This window comes from Haemaphysalis longicornis, unplaced genomic scaffold (genome assembly GCF_048455015.1).
Source record: "Haemaphysalis longicornis isolate Haplotype H1 unplaced genomic scaffold, Haemaphysalis longicornis Haplotype H1 scaffold_1, whole genome shotgun sequence".
In the NCBI taxonomy this organism is placed as follows: domain Eukaryota; kingdom Metazoa; phylum Arthropoda; class Arachnida; order Ixodida; family Ixodidae; genus Haemaphysalis; species Haemaphysalis longicornis.
This window is the reverse complement of record NW_027526203.1, coordinates 15407699-15425105: the sequence shown is the minus strand read 5'-3', so window position 1 is coordinate 15425105 and position 17407 is coordinate 15407699. Positions and strand designations below refer to the sequence as shown.

Below are 17407 nucleotides of genomic sequence, written 5' to 3'. Positions count from 1 at the left end.
CTAAGGAAACCTATAGGTTTCCTTTAAAAGGCACATTATTCTATCTAAAGAAAACTTATAGATTTCCTTTAGATCGAATACTGCGGACGTATGAGCTGTGGCATTAGCCTTATAGGTGCGGAGCAGGCTTGCCTGATGATTGATTGATTTTAAGGTTTCACGCGCCGACGATGAGGCGTACCGTAGTGGAGGGTTCCGGATTAGTTTTGAGCACCTGGGTATCTTTAACGTGCACCAAAATCTCGTACACACGGGCGTTTTTGCTTTTCGCTTTCATCGGAAAAAGCGGCCACCGCAGCCGGGAATCGATCCTGCGTCCTTGTGCTCATCGGAACGCCTCAGCGACTGAACTACCGCGGTGGGTAACAGCCTTGCCTACATATACTTCGTATTTAAGCACTCTTTCACCTGTTTTTTGGCCAAGCGATTTAACCAAGTGACAGGCGGACGGATGGACTGACGGACAGACAGACATATTTTCCCGTTAAAGTAGCTCAAGAAAGACTATCGTCTTTGAAGAAACACGTCCGCAATCTATCGGCACCGTGTTAATGATCTGGACAGCCGTACGGTGCAAAAAAAAAATAGCTACGATTACCTCAGTTTTAGAAGGCATAAAAGCAGCGGTCAGCACCGGGCGGGGGATACCTTGGCTCCACTCGCGTTCATGCCGGTTCTGTAAACAGGACGGTCGACCGGCTTTCCCTCTAGAGTGTGTAGTATTCTGGCTGGGATTCTGATAGTAAAGTTTAACGCGCCGACGCTGCAGGGGCGATGAGACGCGCCATAGTGGAGGGCTCCAGATTAATTTTGATCGCCTCTGGATACTTAACGTACACCGAAATCTCGGACACATGGGAGTTTTTACTTTTCGCCTCCATAAGAAAAGCAGCCGCCGCGGCCAGGAATCGAACCGGCGTCCTTGTGCTCAGCAGCATAACGCCATAGCCACCGCGGCGGGTGTAGAGCGTGTAGCATTACTGTACTGAAGGCCTGGAGCAAGTCGCTAGCGTCAGGTTATTTCCGGTATGTGTAAGAATATCTGTTGCCGGGCAGCCCAGAAGAGAGAGAGAATAAGCTTTATGACGAGCATCGTAATCTGGGGTGGGGTACTCAGTCCAGGACTCCATTGGAGACCCCTGCTGCAACGGCCCTTTTTGCCAGCCGAAGCTGGGAGCCGGGAAGGAGCTGGACAGCTGCTTCTCCCGCTGCTCACGGGAAGGGTTCGTGGCCTACTCAGCGGAAACAAAATCCCGCCATAACATATCGGTGCCGAGTAGCCAACACTGTAAGGCAAACCTGTGGTTCGTATGCATAGCAACGCACTCGATTGAGCAATCCATACGCCAAAGAAAAAAAAAAGGCGAATTCGGATGTCCAGCGCACGATTTGACTCAAATGCTCGATCTGCGCTGTGGCAGCACGTAATGCAAGCCTACATTCTGGCTTGCACACTAGTGCCGCAGCGCTGATCGAACTTTTGAGTCGAAGGGGATGCACGTTGCTGTGATTTGCTGAACTTGGTTGGCGGAATTAATTCGTCACTTGAGTCCATTGTGGTTACGCTAAACCACGGGACAACTTTAAAGGCTGTCCCACGGTTTACTGGCAAATTCACCTCTCGTGTGGGTGCATATTTACACTGCTGAAATGTAATGTGTTGGATATTGTCAAAGACAGGCAATAAATAAATAAATAAATAAATAAATAAATAAATAAATAAATAAATAAATAAATAAATAAATAAATAAATAAATAAATAAATAAATAAATAAATAAATAAATAAATAAATAAATAAATAAATAAATAAATAAATAAATAAATAAATAAATAAATAAATAAATAAATAAATAAATAAATAAATAAATAAAAGAATGACCTCGGCGAAGCTTTCCTGCGAATGTGCCTAAGACGAGCGTCCACCTGGTAGCAGGTGTTTAAAATACGTTTGGAGTAGATCGAGTAATTTCACGGTCGTGTCGTTTCCGGTCCATCGCGCTAATTCCACCTGCTTTTGCCGCTGGCTCTGTCAAGCACACATGCACCAGTGGTCAGTGAGTGCGCTAGGCTGTCGCCTTCACCCGCATTCATTCATCTTTTGACTGTGCTTGAGCGCAAAGCGAAACATTTAAATTAAATAGAAACTGAACATAGTCTATCGCATGGGATGTGACATCGCATTTTAGGACGTGTGCTTCCTATTGTTTTTCTTTTCTTAAAAACCCATGACCATCAAAAGTTTCACGATACTTTTATTTCACATTTGTACGTCCGTGCTGCCTCGGTGTTTGTTTCAGAAAACGGTTAGGCAAGCTCCAACAATCCCGCTTCACCATGCATTCGTGGTTTGTGATGTCACAAAGTGTAGTGCTCTACAGTGGATGGGACGTCGGCACTTTTTTTTACATTTTTGGCACTTTCTGTGTTAATAAGCAACTGCTGCCGCTGAGAGTGGTGTATTGGTATTCGAACCGTTCGGATCTATCCGTATAGGCGAATTTGCTTTTACACTTTAGTGTCCCTTTAAATCAGTCGAGAGGGGTTTAGACTAGCTGCTTAGCAGACGACGCTGCACCAGCCGGCGGATCGCGGAAACAGCCATGAAGCGGAAGTGACATTCCAGCCGGCCAGGTGTTTGGTCTGCCGCGTGGGCGGGCAGCGGGAGAGCAAGTAGATCTGCGCTGGACGCGCTGCTCCCAGGGCTGCTACGCGCGCGCGAAGTAGCGTGCAGGCTTGCGTCCGAGACGGTAGCTGACCGGCCGGTCAGTGGCTGACTGCCACATCACTTCAGACTGGCCGCAATAGCCGCGTTATTCACAAGTTTGATTTCAGAATAACCGATTCTCGATGATCATTTGCGACGTGCATGCACATATTTCAGCTATCACGTTTTGTACCTTGCAGTAGTTTTAGGCTGACTGTAGGGAAATAGGGTTTTGAATAGGTCGAAACGTTGAGTGCAGTTGGCGTTTAGGCCACTCCTAAGAGCGGATATACCAGATATACCTCTGAGCGGCTATACGCAGTGGATACACCAGAAAAGATGGTACGCGTAAGCGAGCATGTCCCTCAGCAAGGCAGGCGATGCGGAGCGTCAGGGAGTGCTGCCTCGCGAGACAGCGAAAAGGGGGGCTGGAAGGCGACGCAACTAAGCTCATCACTGAATTTGTGCTGTTTGCCTAAACAGGCAAACCCTGCGATTTCATTTGCATCACTGCGATAACATTGTCAATAGGTCGTAATCCGCATGCATCATTACACATCGTCATCGTTGTCAAAGGAGATCAAGTTCAGAGCGGAGAACCGGTCCTGGTACGGCGCGCAGATCGCGGAGGGCGCCGTACCTGGTACTAGTACCTCACCGTTTTTGACAGTACTTCGCACACGTAGACTCGCCAATGTACTACAGTCTTTGTCAAAATGTTGTGGGCCACAGCGACCGTGGCAGGAGCAGGCGCGCGGCCGAGCAGGAACGCTGCGCTTGTTGCTGTCGGCTGGTTGCGAGGCTAAAGAGAGTAGGGAGTTTTAGTACAGCGTTTGTTGCCTTTGCTTGGTAAACGCTAAATTTTTGCGTCACGCTACGTAAACACCGCGAGAGGAGTTTTAGCAGAGCGTCTAATCTGTTTTGCGTAGCGACACACTAATGCTTACAGCGCCATATGTCGACTGTTTCGCGAAATGAATCGCCGGCTGCGTGGCCTCCGCGATCGGCTACCGGCAGCGCGCTACCGGCTACCGGCAGCTACCGGATCGGCTACCGGCAGCAACGGCGCGCCGCCGGCAGCAAATCGCGGAGGCCACGCCGGCTGAACTGCCAGCGGAGTGCCGGAGTGCTTAGACATTTTTCGACTATCCCAACAAGTGTAAACAAACGCTTTCCCGTTAGTATTGAATGCAACACGGCCATAAAACGACATGAATATTCTCTTACCTGAGTACGTTCTATAGAGAAAGCGTTGAAGACCCGTGGAACTTCTTTCGTGCAATCGCAGAGAACGCCCTGAACCGAATACCCGGATTTGACGCATAGATTTTATTCAACTTCAAAACAATCCAGAGATGCGTTTCGAACGAACATAACGTCACAACATGCGTTGCAAGTCTGAACCGCGATTGACAGGGAATCGGTTGCTCCATCTGCTCGTCGTAAATTCGAGTGAACGTCCGCGGGGGACCCCACTCTTTGCAGGATAGCCCTGCCAGCTTTTGTTTATTCCAGGCGTTGTTTTTGCGAGATGAGGAGTGCCTCTCTGATTTCTTCAAAGGTGTTGGATACACCCAAGCTCATCAGCTTTTCATTTGATGTATAGTTTTGGAGACCGAGGGCTGCTTTGTAAGCCGTGTGGAGTATGACATTGGCTTGATCAGTCTCTTGTCTGTTAAGGCAGTGGAAAGGCAAGCTATATGCCAGGCGGCTGACTACCAAGGCCTGCATAATGCGCAGAGATTATTGACAAAGTGGACATGAGCAGAGAAGTACGAACACGTCTGAAAGTGCTCCCCCTACCTCGAAACATGGACCCCTGCCTGCACAAAGAGGGAAGAATAGCACGGGTAGCCTTCCTACGGAAACAACTTGAAAACAAAAAAAAAAATGTCATCTATACCGACGCTGCTTCCTACAGCGGGAAAAATGACTCCATAGTTATAATTGATCACGAAGGAGCCATCAAGGATTGCCTCACGCTAAAAGATACCACTGCCGACGAAGCCGAAACTGGTGCTCTCCTCCTGGCAATAAGGTATGGGCAGCATAAGAACCAAAGCCTCCAAATAGTCACAGATTCCAAAAATGCTACGCAAAACCTTATGAATGGAAGAATTCACAAGCGACTTAAAAAATTAGAGCCGAAAATGTCGACTCAATTCCACCGCATTGTCTGGACTCCGGGACACGAGGAGCTGGAGGGAAACGAGAGGGCCGACCAGACTGCGCGCGATCTTACAAACCGCGCGGCTAACAGTCCTAGCCTTCTGCAGCCCCTCCCAAGTGGCTTTGGCGAACGCCTCACTGTCCAAAGAGGTGAACGAGCCCTTTTCCCCAACCCGGACAAGAACCTCTCTGGCGCAGAAGCTCAAACGCTGAGGCAAATCCAAACGAACACTTATCCTAACAAATCCCGGCTATCCAAAATGTTCCCTCAAACACACACAGACGCATGCAATTAATACGGAAACCCTTCCAACTTATTTCACGCACCATGGGCTTGCCCTATCATCTGGCCTTCACGAAACAACCCCACAAATACGGTCGCGCTATGGGAGGCAGCTCTGGCCAGCTCCGACTTCGGGATTCAGAAGGACCTGATTCTTCGAGCCCGGGGAGGAGCAGAAGAGTCTGGGGCCCTGGAAGGAGGGCACCACCCCTAAGACAATCGCGCCACCTGCTTTTTTCCTAATAATAAACGTTTCATCTCTCTCTCTCTCTCTCTCTCTCTCTCTCTCTCTCTCTCGTAAATTCGACACTCACCTCGCGCGCGGTTTGCGGGGACGTACAGAAAGTCACTTAACACTGGCGCGCTAGCCGAGAACGCTTTTAACCACGCACGCTGCACATACACGATGCGAGGTTGAGTCGTACCGCGCATGAGAAAGATAATCCACAGAATGGGAAGTGCGTGTGCGTGTGCGTGTGCGTGTGCGTGTGCGTGTGTGCTTGTGCGTGTGCGTGTGCATGTGCGTGTGTGCGAGCGTGTGCGTGTGCGTGCGTGTGCGTGTGCGTGTGCGTGCGTGTGCGTGTGCGTGTGCGTGTGTGTGTGTGTGTGTGTGTGTGTGTGTGGGTGTGTGTGTGTTGTAAACGCGTTCGCTTCACGATGAAATGCGACATTGTGCTTCTGCGGGTGGATAGTGCTTCCCATGCTCTGGATGATCTTTCTCGAGCGACGTTACGACTCAACCTCGCATCGGGTATGTGCAGTGTGCGTGGCTAAAAGCCTTCTCGGCTTGCGGGCCACAGTTAAGTGACCGCTCGCGAGGTGAGTGCCTAATTTACGACGGGCGGGAGGAGGCAAACAAGCGATCGCCTGCCAATCACGATTCAGACTTGCAACGGATGTTGTGACGTTGTGTTCGTTCGAAACGCATCTCTGGATTGTTTTGAAGTTGAATAAAATGTATGCTGAAAACCTCGCGTTCGGTTCAGGGTGTTCCCTGCGATTGCACGTAAGCGCCACGGGGCTTAACGCTTTCTTTATGGAACGTACTCAGGTAAGAGAATGTTCATGCCGTGCTGTGGCCGTGTTGCATTCAATACTAACGGGAGCGCATTTGTTTACAATTGTTTGGATAGTCGTAAAATGACCAAGTACTTCGGCACGCCGCTAGCAGATCAGCCGGCGATACATTTCGCTAAACATTCGACAGATGGCGCCTTAAGCATTAGCGTGTCGCTACGCAAAACTGATGAGACGCTCTACTAAAACTCCGCTCGCGGTGTTCACGTAGCGTGACGCAAAAATTTAGCGTTTACCGAACGCAAAGGCAACAAACGCTGTACGAAAACTCTCTAGCGTCCGCTATTCTTCCGTCCGCTAAACGCAGAAGCGGCTTAACGTACGGCGCATGCGCAGTGGGAACGACGCAAAAAACAGCGTTCGCTAACTGTTTGCGTATGGCTGCGTACGTTATTCTAAAACTCTCTAGTGAGGGGAACTTTCGCGCTTCCTTTCGTAGTATGGCCAGTATGGCTGGCGCGGTAAGTGCCAACGTGATAAGTGCAGCGGGGCCGGTTTCTCAGAGCCGGTTTCTCATAACAGGCGAAGGTCGCTTCAGCGCAGGCACTTTGCGCAGCACTTGTCGCGCCGGTCACACTGCAAAAGCAAGAGAAAAAGTTCCCCTCCACCTTTTTAGCGAGTAACCAGCCAACAGCAACAGCGCAGCGCCCCTGCTCGGCCGCGCGCCTGCTCCGGCCACGGTCGCCGTGGCCCACAAAATTTTGACAAAGACTGTACTAACGCATACTTAGGGTTGTTCGTGTTCGGGTTTTATATTTCTTCAAAATCAGGGGGGGGGGGGGGGGGGTGAGGGGGTGTTCTAAATTTGGATGCTATTTTTCGAACTGATATTCGGGGAGAAATCAGGTGTTCTTGTGAAACCATTACGAAATTCGTTTTTTTTTTCGTCTTAAATCGACAGGTGTACTATGTTTATTTTAGAGGGTATCACGAGCTTTTAACTCTAACGCTTTAAAATTGGTGTTTGTTTCAAGCTGGTAATCGGGGGACTTGGTTCTCTTTAAAATGCTCTCCCAAATTTGGCATTTGTTTGGAAATAAATCAATAATGGCAGTAAATAGCATTGATAACTTCTAGCAAATGAAACATTTTATTTGCGAGAAGCTAGTCATCGATTGTGGCCTCATCCTTTTTTACATACAGTATTGTGATCTACTTGTGCAGCTTGTGGGTCTTCATTGGAGGCCTGCCTGATCGCTGAACGTATCTCAACTGGGAGAAGGTTCTCTGGACAACACAGTTTCATTAACTAGGCGTAGCATTTGCGAACCCGAGGTGGAGGGTGGTAGAGTCATTCCAATAATCAATGATTTCGGAAGGTGTGTTTGTGTGCTTGCTTGCAGCAAGTACTGGTTGACAATGGCGGAAGGTCAGACCATGCATAGTTGTGCAGATCGCTCCTTTGAAAACGTCCATTCGGGGAGAAATCGGGTTTAACCCGAATCTCCTTAAACATGTTCGGGTTGCAAGAATCGGGTAAAATTGGGTTTTACCCGAAAACGAACAACCCTACGTATACCGCATACCGTGACCGGTTCTACGCTCGGTTATAGGTCCCTAATATTGGGGTAGGCCGCTGTGTAGGTACGTGCGTGTAGACAAATTTTGTTCGAGTCTGGCTTACGTAATATTGTATTAAATGTATCGGTAAGAACATACGATATGGTGAGCAATGATGAGTTTATCCAGTACTTGCTAATCTTATACAGACGTAGATGAGGCGCCGGTGTTCCTGTTGACGTCAAAGATGATGAATCTGCTACTTGTCATGGTGGATGTGACATTGCTGTCCCCCGTGGGAAGAGGGTCCACTATTCAACGTGCCAATCTCCTCCGTTGTCGTTTACTACACTGCCCCTGTGCCGCTCTGGCACGAGACCATACTCCGCCCTCCATGACGTGCGAAACGAATAGGGCCAACCCCCACGGACTCTTTCTTGCGAGGAGCGGCGGTTATTCTACTTCCCTATCTGCTTCCAGCGTTCGTGAATTGTGAGAACGATCACGATGGCATGTCGGTGCATTGGCAAGAAGGAAAGAAACTGTTTCCCAGAGTCCCAGAGCCAGGCAAACATAATCACATTCCACACAATAAAGTAGAATACGGTAGTTTGTATCTCGCATGCGTCACAGGCGGTCGGCTCACGAAGTGCCTGCAGGCTGGTGCAAAACCGCGGCACCCGCGTTTATCACCGGAAAGGCCGTGCACACGCGGTTCGGCGCGCGCTAAAACGCCCCTAGGTCGCCTGCATAAATTCCCCCATCGCGCCACCGCTGCATCTTGGGCGGGGTTTACACCGTCATAAACCTGCCTTGTTGTGGCCCATTTTCGCACCGCAGGAGCCTTCCCGCAACATGGAAAGCGCGCGGGAAGCCTTTATCGGCGAACGCTTCTCGCCTCGGAGCACAACATTGTGTCCTGTGCACTCTCCGCAAAGGGAGAGAAAGAAAAAGAACAGTTGGGAAGTTGTGTTTTCGGGCAGGCATGGAGTCTGTACTACTGAAAAAACGAGAACGCTTGATTTCGCTTCTAATAATACTACAGAATGACTCAACCTCCAACCCCTGGTACGATGAAGTACTGTTAAAAAACTGAAGATGTGATTGAGATATACAAAGCATTGGCGGGAAAGCTGGCTTTGCTGCAAAAGGTATTAGGTCTACTTACGTCTACACACGTCGCACGTGATTTATCGGTATGCAGTTTCTCTGAAACACGCTAAACTATCTCTCTGAAATTATTTATTAAGTCGCAGACCCGTTTATATCGAAGAGGTTTCTGCTTATATGTGTAATGCAGTGTCTACGAATGCCATTCAGGATTTTATCCCGAGCAACACGTGATCCGACGAACCTCGATTTGGGGGCAAATTACGCGCTCTTTCGGCTTTACTCAATGTGTTATACGTGTTGTTATACTGTTATACGTGGTGTTATACGTGTTGTTATACTGACACACAAGACATCGCCTGGTACTACCGCTCACATTGTGACAAAGAAATGTACAAGTACGCACCTAAAAAAATTGCGTGTCGAGAGGCCGGGCGCCGTACATTTGCATATCTTTATTCACCTTTTAGAGTTGACTTAGTTTTAAACAAAGCTTTCTTGACTCAATGTTAATTGGCTACCTTCCACACCGAAAAGCACTGACGCCAAGTTTCTCAACGATGATGATGATCATGGGTGAAGTGAAAGATGGTTGAAACACGAAGATTTCTCTCGCCGAAAGCTAATGTTTTCGAAGTCCAAAGTCAAAATCCAAATTAAGCAAACAACGCTTCCCGTGGTTACAATCGGACTTGGGTCCCACCCGTTATGAATCCGACGCCCATCCGACAGCGCCATTCCGACACCGCAGAAGCAGTTTGGATTTTGGACTTTGACTTTGACTCAGGTTGCATGGGAGCAAGCTTCGCGTTTTAATCACCTTTCTCTTAAACAAGGGGCTTTGGCTTTTTTCGTGTGAGCTTACCTCGCCCAAGTGAACACGAAGACAATGCAAATTTGTCTGCCCTTTACAGGACGCCGCGGGCAGCTTCACCAACAGCTTGACGATACGGTTCCACCCTTCGCTGGAGTTGGAGGGGGACGAGATCAAGACGCTAGTCTGCAAGTTTACCACGGGCGACGTGAACCTGGGATGAACGTGTACCATCGCTGACGTCACGTCCACAAGGGGGCCTTGTCGTGTGCAGCGATGTGGAAGACCTGCCGAGTGCGAGCTATGCGACGGAAGCAACAGCGCATATTTGGCTGCACGCACGACGGGAAGCTTCCTAGGCACGCCACTGGGCGGGCATGCGACGAGTGCGGCCTCCTGCTTGCGGCTCTTGTGCTGCACATTTAATAATAGCGTCCACCCCACCGCCTTTCGCCACACTTCTAAGCTCACGGCGGCCTCACGAGACCATCGTTATCACCTCCTCCTCCTTCTGCAAATCAGCCACAGTGAGCGCAAAACTTGAGAATGGGCTAAACGCCCGGCCTTTTTCGCCTACGTGGCTTAAGAACGCGCAATACATGCGCAGATTTCTTCAGTCAGAAAAAAAGAGCCGGTCACTGAGGATTTTACACAGGCGAGCATTCGAGCGTCGGAAGTGCTCGATTCAAATGTGAGTCTGCAGTAGCGCTCAGCAAGGGAAGGTAAATTCAATGTGAGAAAATGCAATCAAATTCGTTATTCATTCGCGATTTAATTTAGGTGCGATTATAAATGGTCCCACTTGCCAGGCAACGTTTTACGCGTGTCTAGCACGAGGCAAGCCCTCGGAATTGCATCACCGACTGACGATTTCGCCATGGCTCCTGCGTACGTTAGGCGGTAGACAGAGCAGTCATGACTGTCAGTAACTTGATGGCCTGCACAACCAGCGGTACAATGCCGCCCTTCCAATTCAACTTTGCAAACAAACGTCAATTGTTTCGCTTAAAAATTGGCCGCGTATCTTCTTTCACCGCGCATGGGCCTCGTAACACCCTTTTCTCTCTATCCCCCGTCATGCTGTTGTCCGCCCCTCTACCTGCTCCCATAATGAATGCGATGGAAGTTTGATCACTTTGATTCAACTTCCCCGCCTTTGCCCGCGTCGTGCGCCATCTGTTGGAATATTTTCTTTTCATTTGTTTTGGACCAGCTCGGAGAAGCATCCTTTCTTTAGTATTTACTATTTGCATTTATCTGGCCTACCTTTGACTTCGGTTTTTACTGGATTTCTCATTTTCTTTCGCCGATACTAATCCTACGTCTAATCACCAAAAGAATTATGTTGTGCTTCAAGTATGCCTGCCGTTTCTTGTTTGCTGAACAATGTTGGAATATGTGTGCGTGCCACCAGCTTTAGAAATTTCACACAGTCTTGCATTTGTACACTTTTTGTCCAATCATTGTTTGTCCTTGCAGTCGTGTGACCGAATCAATAGACAAACAGAGAGACGTTTAGTTGCCCAAGAAAGACTATCGTCCTTACAATTTTAGGCTGAAACCAAGCCACCCCTAACTTTCTATACTGATAAAGTCAGCATGAGCACCATGGGCTGTAATAGGCTTGCACTGGACTGGTCTTCTACAGCCGCGTACCTTGAACTCTCTCGCAAACATCGATTTTGTTCGCGTCGCCATGTTGACGCCTGTGTTGAGAGAACTTCTTTTCGGTGGTACGGTAGTTTTCTCAGTGTGTGCGTGGGTAGCAGGCCATTGACCAAGTGATTAAAGGCGGCCATTAGAGGTTTGTAGAGAGAGCATGTTTGATCTTTGCTTGTGAATGAGACTCTGGTGCGTGAACACCCATTGGATAGTAACTTATGGGCGAGTAAGTTTCCCCGTGTAGTGTATAGCAAGTGGTCTGATGAAGAGTAACCGTAACGAGTTTCCCCTGTACGCTGCTCATCCACACCATTACAGAGAAGCACGCGTCAGTTTGTGCGTTTCAGTAGCGCCATTCGTCATGGCTTGTAATGTGGCGGCCATGGCCGATGCAAATCCGTCGCAGGTTTGAACTTTGTCTATTGATTGATTGCACATTCGACGAATTATTCTACTTGACATCTTTGCAGCTGCGTGTTGTGGAAACCGAGTCGGTGTAATATTTCCCTGTTATGATAGTGGTGCCCTCCACAGGAATGTCGAAACAAATGTGTAACAAAGTCTCCCGAGTGTATTTTCACGGTTCCATTATGTTTCCTTCTCGTATGTTCCAGATGTGAGCGCTTGTGGGAACAACGCTGTCATAAAAAGCCATCTTAAGTATCTCGTAGGTGTTTTCAAATCAAGGAAAAGTGGTCAAGCAAATAACGGCGCTTACCGCGCGTTTCATGGCGTTGTCTTTTTCATATCGCTACTTAAAGGGCCCAGCAACACTCGTGCCAAAAATTTGTTCTTGACGTCTATGGTGGAACATTAGTGAAGTGAACATTAAACAGATCGGGGTCTGATGCGACTTTACGGTTATACAGTTAGTAGCGTGTGATCGCAAGAGGTGAAGCGCAATTTTCGCGTGCAAATTTCATCCGTCAACGCACTTTTCCAGACGTGTTAACGGTGGCAGTTTCACACTATATGCACGACTGACGTGTGAGTTATTACTAGCAGTGTTTTTGCTCCTGTGCCAAACCAAGTGGATTTTTACAATTTCTTTGAAATAATAAAAGTCTAGATTGCTAGAAGTGTTTGTAATAATGTGCCAAATCAACTGAATTTTTGCGATTTCTTTGAAATAAAAAACAGTTTCGGCTGCTATTGAAGCGTCTCACTAGTGGACACCTTAGCTGATTTTGTGTTTTTTTTTGCTGATTATGCTCTTAAATGAACTTTTTAAAACTCAGCGATAATACAACAACTCGTTCATTATTTGCGTTAAGGAAGAAAAGACAAGCGTTGACGCCCCACTAACGCTCGTGAGTAAGTTACTAGCGCCACAAATACTTTTAAATGTAAGCGTTATTTTTTGTGCTTTAATTTCATTTTGTCGGTGAACAGGAGAGCGAAGGAACCGGCATGCCTTGGAATCCTGCTCAGGCATACGACTAAGCAATACTAGAAGCATTATACGCGCTTAGGCGAGGTCCTCGGGGAGCAGTGGCGTTGTATTCTGCTGCTCAGTTACGCGGATATCGCTCTTGAAAGGGCGTCTCCTCCTTCTCGCCATTCTCACAAACGTGACCATCGGAACTCCCATGACGAACAGCTGAGTGTTAGACAGCTACTCACTACCATGGTAAACAACGCTGGGAGGGGTTACGATCACTGGTATTCAGATGGTCCTGAGACAAGGACTATGACCAATATATCACTTATGGCAATCAAACTGCTTCTAGTAGGTGAGCTTTTTGTAGACTTGTCAGAAGGAGTTTGATCTAGGTGGTTTGCTTTAGGATATTTGCATCGCCTTAGAACGGTGCATAGTTTGGTTTGGTCTGCGCACTTCGAGAGTATGAGCCACTGGAATAGGTACCGCTAACGAACAAGAACGTTTCGGGGCATTCACCTTAAGTCTCACTCAAATGGGACTCTGTAGTACCAAGCGAAGCGACGATGGGTTTTGAGTACAATCACCGTTGGTTCGCGCCAAAAAGGGGAGAGGCATGAGGTTCCCGAAGATTTTCTACGCACAAGCACCGATGGGATACTATATGCAATAACACTTGTGAATGGGGATAATGCCTGTTTAGGAGTATGTTTCAGGCGAACCCTCTCAGCAGGGGACAAGAACAATGCAATTTCCGCCAACACTTGACCAGCAGGGACTTCCGAGAGGCTATTGGCGGTGAGATCTTTGAGTGGCGCCCCCTGGCTCTGACGTCGGCTTAGGGATTCGCGCCGCTGTCGTCTGCTACACTCCGCTTGTGAGGGGCAACAGTGCCTGGGCTAGAAATCGCCCGCTTTGTTGTTGTAGTGCGTTAAAAAGCGTATTTCTAGAGACTCAGTTATTTTGCCAGCTTCTGACGCATCTGAATAATTTGAAGCTGTATCCCCCACAAATTTGCAACACACGAAGAGATAGAGAACAACTTTCTTCAGAGTATCGGTCAGAAGATCGTGTGTAACTCGTCCTTTCTTGCTTATTCGCGAGAATCAGCGATCAGAGCTTCTCGATAAGTATTCAAAATGCGTAGGCTTCCCTGCAGTATTTTTGAGATGCTCCTATGAAGACTCAACAGTCTAATACTACGTACCAAGCAGCGGCCTCTACACGCTCATCGCACAGCAGGAAATAAAGCGACTTTCTTCTGTTTCTTTCGTTGTTGTCTTGTATCGGATTAATGTTTCTTGCTTTTTTTTTCTGCCCAACGCATTAATTTTTCTTCGCCGGCACCAACTTCTTATTAGGAGGTTTCGGGATGTTTGGGAGCCTCACAAAGGTCGTGTGGATATTTCCTTCACTTTGTATCGCATACATTCCCTTCTTCACAAATTGGCTTTCATTACTGCTGCGTGCAAGAAGGTGCATATCCGCAGCGTGCTTTGTTTATTCACATGCAAATACAATGAGGAGGTTTGTGCTACGCCACCGCGATCGCGCCCTAAACAACGTGGTCCACAGTACTCGAAGGCGGCTTTTGTGCTCCGAATTTCTATCGTAATTATATCGTTATCATAACGAACTGACTCTCAACTCGAACAATGATATCATGATTATGGTGTTGAAGGCATGAAATACTCGCTAACTAACGTAATAAATAGTATACCTTCATATATTACAAGACTCGAAACCGAAGAATTCCAAGTAGCTCTTTATTGCTTTTCAACCCTTCCAGGCGCGAAGAACAAATCCTATTCTACTCGGGATGGCGTTCTATGATTTGAAGAAAATTACTTTTAATCTCTTGTCCTGGACTGAGGACCCGGCCCACTAACCAGATCGATTTAATTGTTAAACAAAGTTTTCCCCTCCTCCCCTTACTCCTCCCCCCCCCCCTCTTGAGTGCAGTTTTCTTATAACGCATATCCGAATATCGGGAAGATATGGCTGTGCAAAATGTTCCGAAATATTTTTCCAGGTCTTAACAAACATATATGTGTTACTATAAATTTAACGAAGACGTGACTTCTTTTGCTCAATAAACCTCCATACTGGTTAGATGCCTGGTATAGAAACAGCACGCGCGTATATACACACTGGATTATTTGGAACTCAACCTACAGTTTTTGCAGTCTATAGTGCATGTCGGCAAACTTTCATGCCTTGGCAACGTAAAGTGATGTGACAAAACGCGTTCGAGCGTTCGGCGAGGTTGCAAAAACTGTTTTACCTTACGTATGATTACCGGGAATCGTGATGCCTTCAGCCAAAGCCGACAGCCATGAAGGCCTAGAATTTGTTTTGGTCTTCCATTTTCGCTGTTGTCGGTTATTAGCAGCTGACTGTTCCTTTTGTTCGAATGCTTACATGAGAAGCTGACGCCTAGCTCCGACTCTTCGCACTCCCACAGGACCGGCTTCGCAAGGAATGGGGTGGCGCCGGCAATGTTTCTCGCGTAGCGGTATCCAAAACTATACTTTAATTGACACCATGAGCTAGTGTATGCGATTTTAAGCCTATTATTATGATAAAAAGTTACCCACACGCCAGTTCTGGTGCGGACAAGCATCAGACCTTGACCGAGCGCAAAGAAACAGCAGGGAGAGCGACCCTGAGTGAAGCAGACGACAAATGCGAGAATCCCTAAGCTGACGTCACGGAGGCGCGCTTCGCAGCGCCGCCTGTGTTCGCGCTCACCGCCAATAGACACAAGTGAAACAATCTTGACGCCAGGGGCACCGACGAATCTTTGGAAACCATTGGAGCGCACAAGCTCATCTGGACTCCTAAAGAAAACAGAGCTGCAAAAATGATATCTTGCTCGAAAACGTTCTGGCAGCTAACAAGGATGTTCTGGTCTCAGTAATAGGCATATTAATTCAGCAATGCCTTGTGGAACCGCAGAGGGCTCCTAAATAGCTCGGATGACGTAAAGCTATGGGAGTATATACCACATGCGGTGTGCACCCAAGAAGCCCACCCAACAATTTTGTGCCTTAATTGTTCACACACAGGAAAAACAGGAAAAACATCAGTCGAACATTAAGTGGCGCGGCTATTATCCTGCCAAGAGTAGCCACAGCTAAAGAAATTTTGCTATAGACTGAACTAGACTTTGGAGAGACTAGCAACAGTACGCTCAATTTACATTACCCCTAAGAAGCGACTACAATAGAGTTTCACTATCTACTCGAACATCTCTCATGGCCATACATAGTAGAAGGTGACTACAATGTCCAACAGCCTCTGTGGGGCTGCGCAAAAATGCAAGAGGCCGGTGGATCGAAAATTCTTACTTTGCACTGGAATGTGCATAGTAGTACTAGTAGTAGCTGTTTTAGTATGTAACAGGAGGAACCAGGGTGCACGTAGGGGGAGGGATGGGTGATTGGAAATGGGGTTGGGATTAATACAGACAAAAAATACAAGCTGCTACCGCGAGAGTTGTGCATATTAAGCAAAAATAAACTCACATAGCTCAGTCCACCCACAAAACATCATTTTCAGTAGACGTAGCTACTCTTGCGATCGGCATGTACTGGAAGACCCACATAGAAGTGGTCACTTCTCGGTCATCCTAAGAAAAAGGGTCAGTCCTCTCACGTCGCATGATAGCGCACCGCCATTCACGAGAAGTATCAAGAGGTTACCTACCTTGCACATGATTATATAGATTTCGTTGACATTGATAGTCTGTTATCCTTGACTGAAAATCACACAATTTAAGTGGACCCTGATGGTATGCTACAGAGTTCCAGGAATTCAAAAATGAAACAAATCCCTCGGTGCAATTGATAGTGCGAAACTGATACAAAAAGCAGAATGCGGTGGGGAGCCTTTTCCCTACTTACCCAGCATCGCAGAACTACATCAAATTCAAACGCATCAAATCACAGCCAAGACGCAAGGCGGATAGCAAAAATGTAAAAGCTGGAAGGGGTACTTCAAACCCATCAATTACTACTCTGACCAGAAAAAGGTATGGAACAGATAGACATACTGCAAAAACAGCAAACCTGCTGCCGTCCTCTAGTTGACAATGCCGGTGACACTCTACAGGATCAGGCAGGTACAGAGCGATCGTAATTTGAATCTGTACACTCTTAGTCAATTCCTGGTTATACGACCCGCATGCAGGCGGGTCGCCGCGTCATTTTAAAGCCGCTTATAAAGCGGCGGTTCAGGCGGCCTCACGCGCAAGCGGCCCGCCAAACACGCGGCCCACCGAACACGCGGCCCCGCGTTTAAGCGGCCGTATTGAGGGCCGCTTAACCAGCGGGCCACCTAAACACCGGGCCGTGTGTTCGGCAGGCCACTGGCCGTAATTTTTCTACGCGGCCCGTTATGCTAATCTATTCCCGCTTACGAAGCGGCCCCCAAATCAAACGGCCCCTCAAATACGGCCTTGTTGCTTTTCACATAAAAAAAGAAAAAACAAGGCACTCGGCCAGAATTGAGTTTATCCGTTTTTTTTTTCGCTCGCATTGCCAGGCCAACGTCAGAATCCCGTGACGAACGCTCTAACACATGTTACATCATACGCGACACACAAAGTGCACATAGGCACACACACGCAACCCTACGGAGAATCGAACCTGTGTCTACTACAACACATGAAGAGGCGGGTATCATAACCACTGCGCCACTACCCA

The 17407-nt window shown here is 47.8% G+C and overlaps 1 protein-coding gene across 1 annotated transcript in view; it reads left to right on the top strand.

Moving 5' to 3' along the window:
• LOC144175255 (uncharacterized) overlaps positions 1 to 12432 on the top strand; it is a 56857-nt gene extending 44425 nt beyond the window's left edge. The window contains exon 4 of the mRNA XM_077704353.1: positions 9759 to 12432. Within this exon, the coding sequence (XP_077560479.1) occupies positions 9759 to 9881 (123 nt within the window). The 3' untranslated portion in view covers positions 9882 to 12432. The remainder of the gene's footprint in view (positions 1 to 9758) is intronic.
• The last annotated feature ends 4975 nt before the right edge of the window (positions 12433 to 17407 follow it).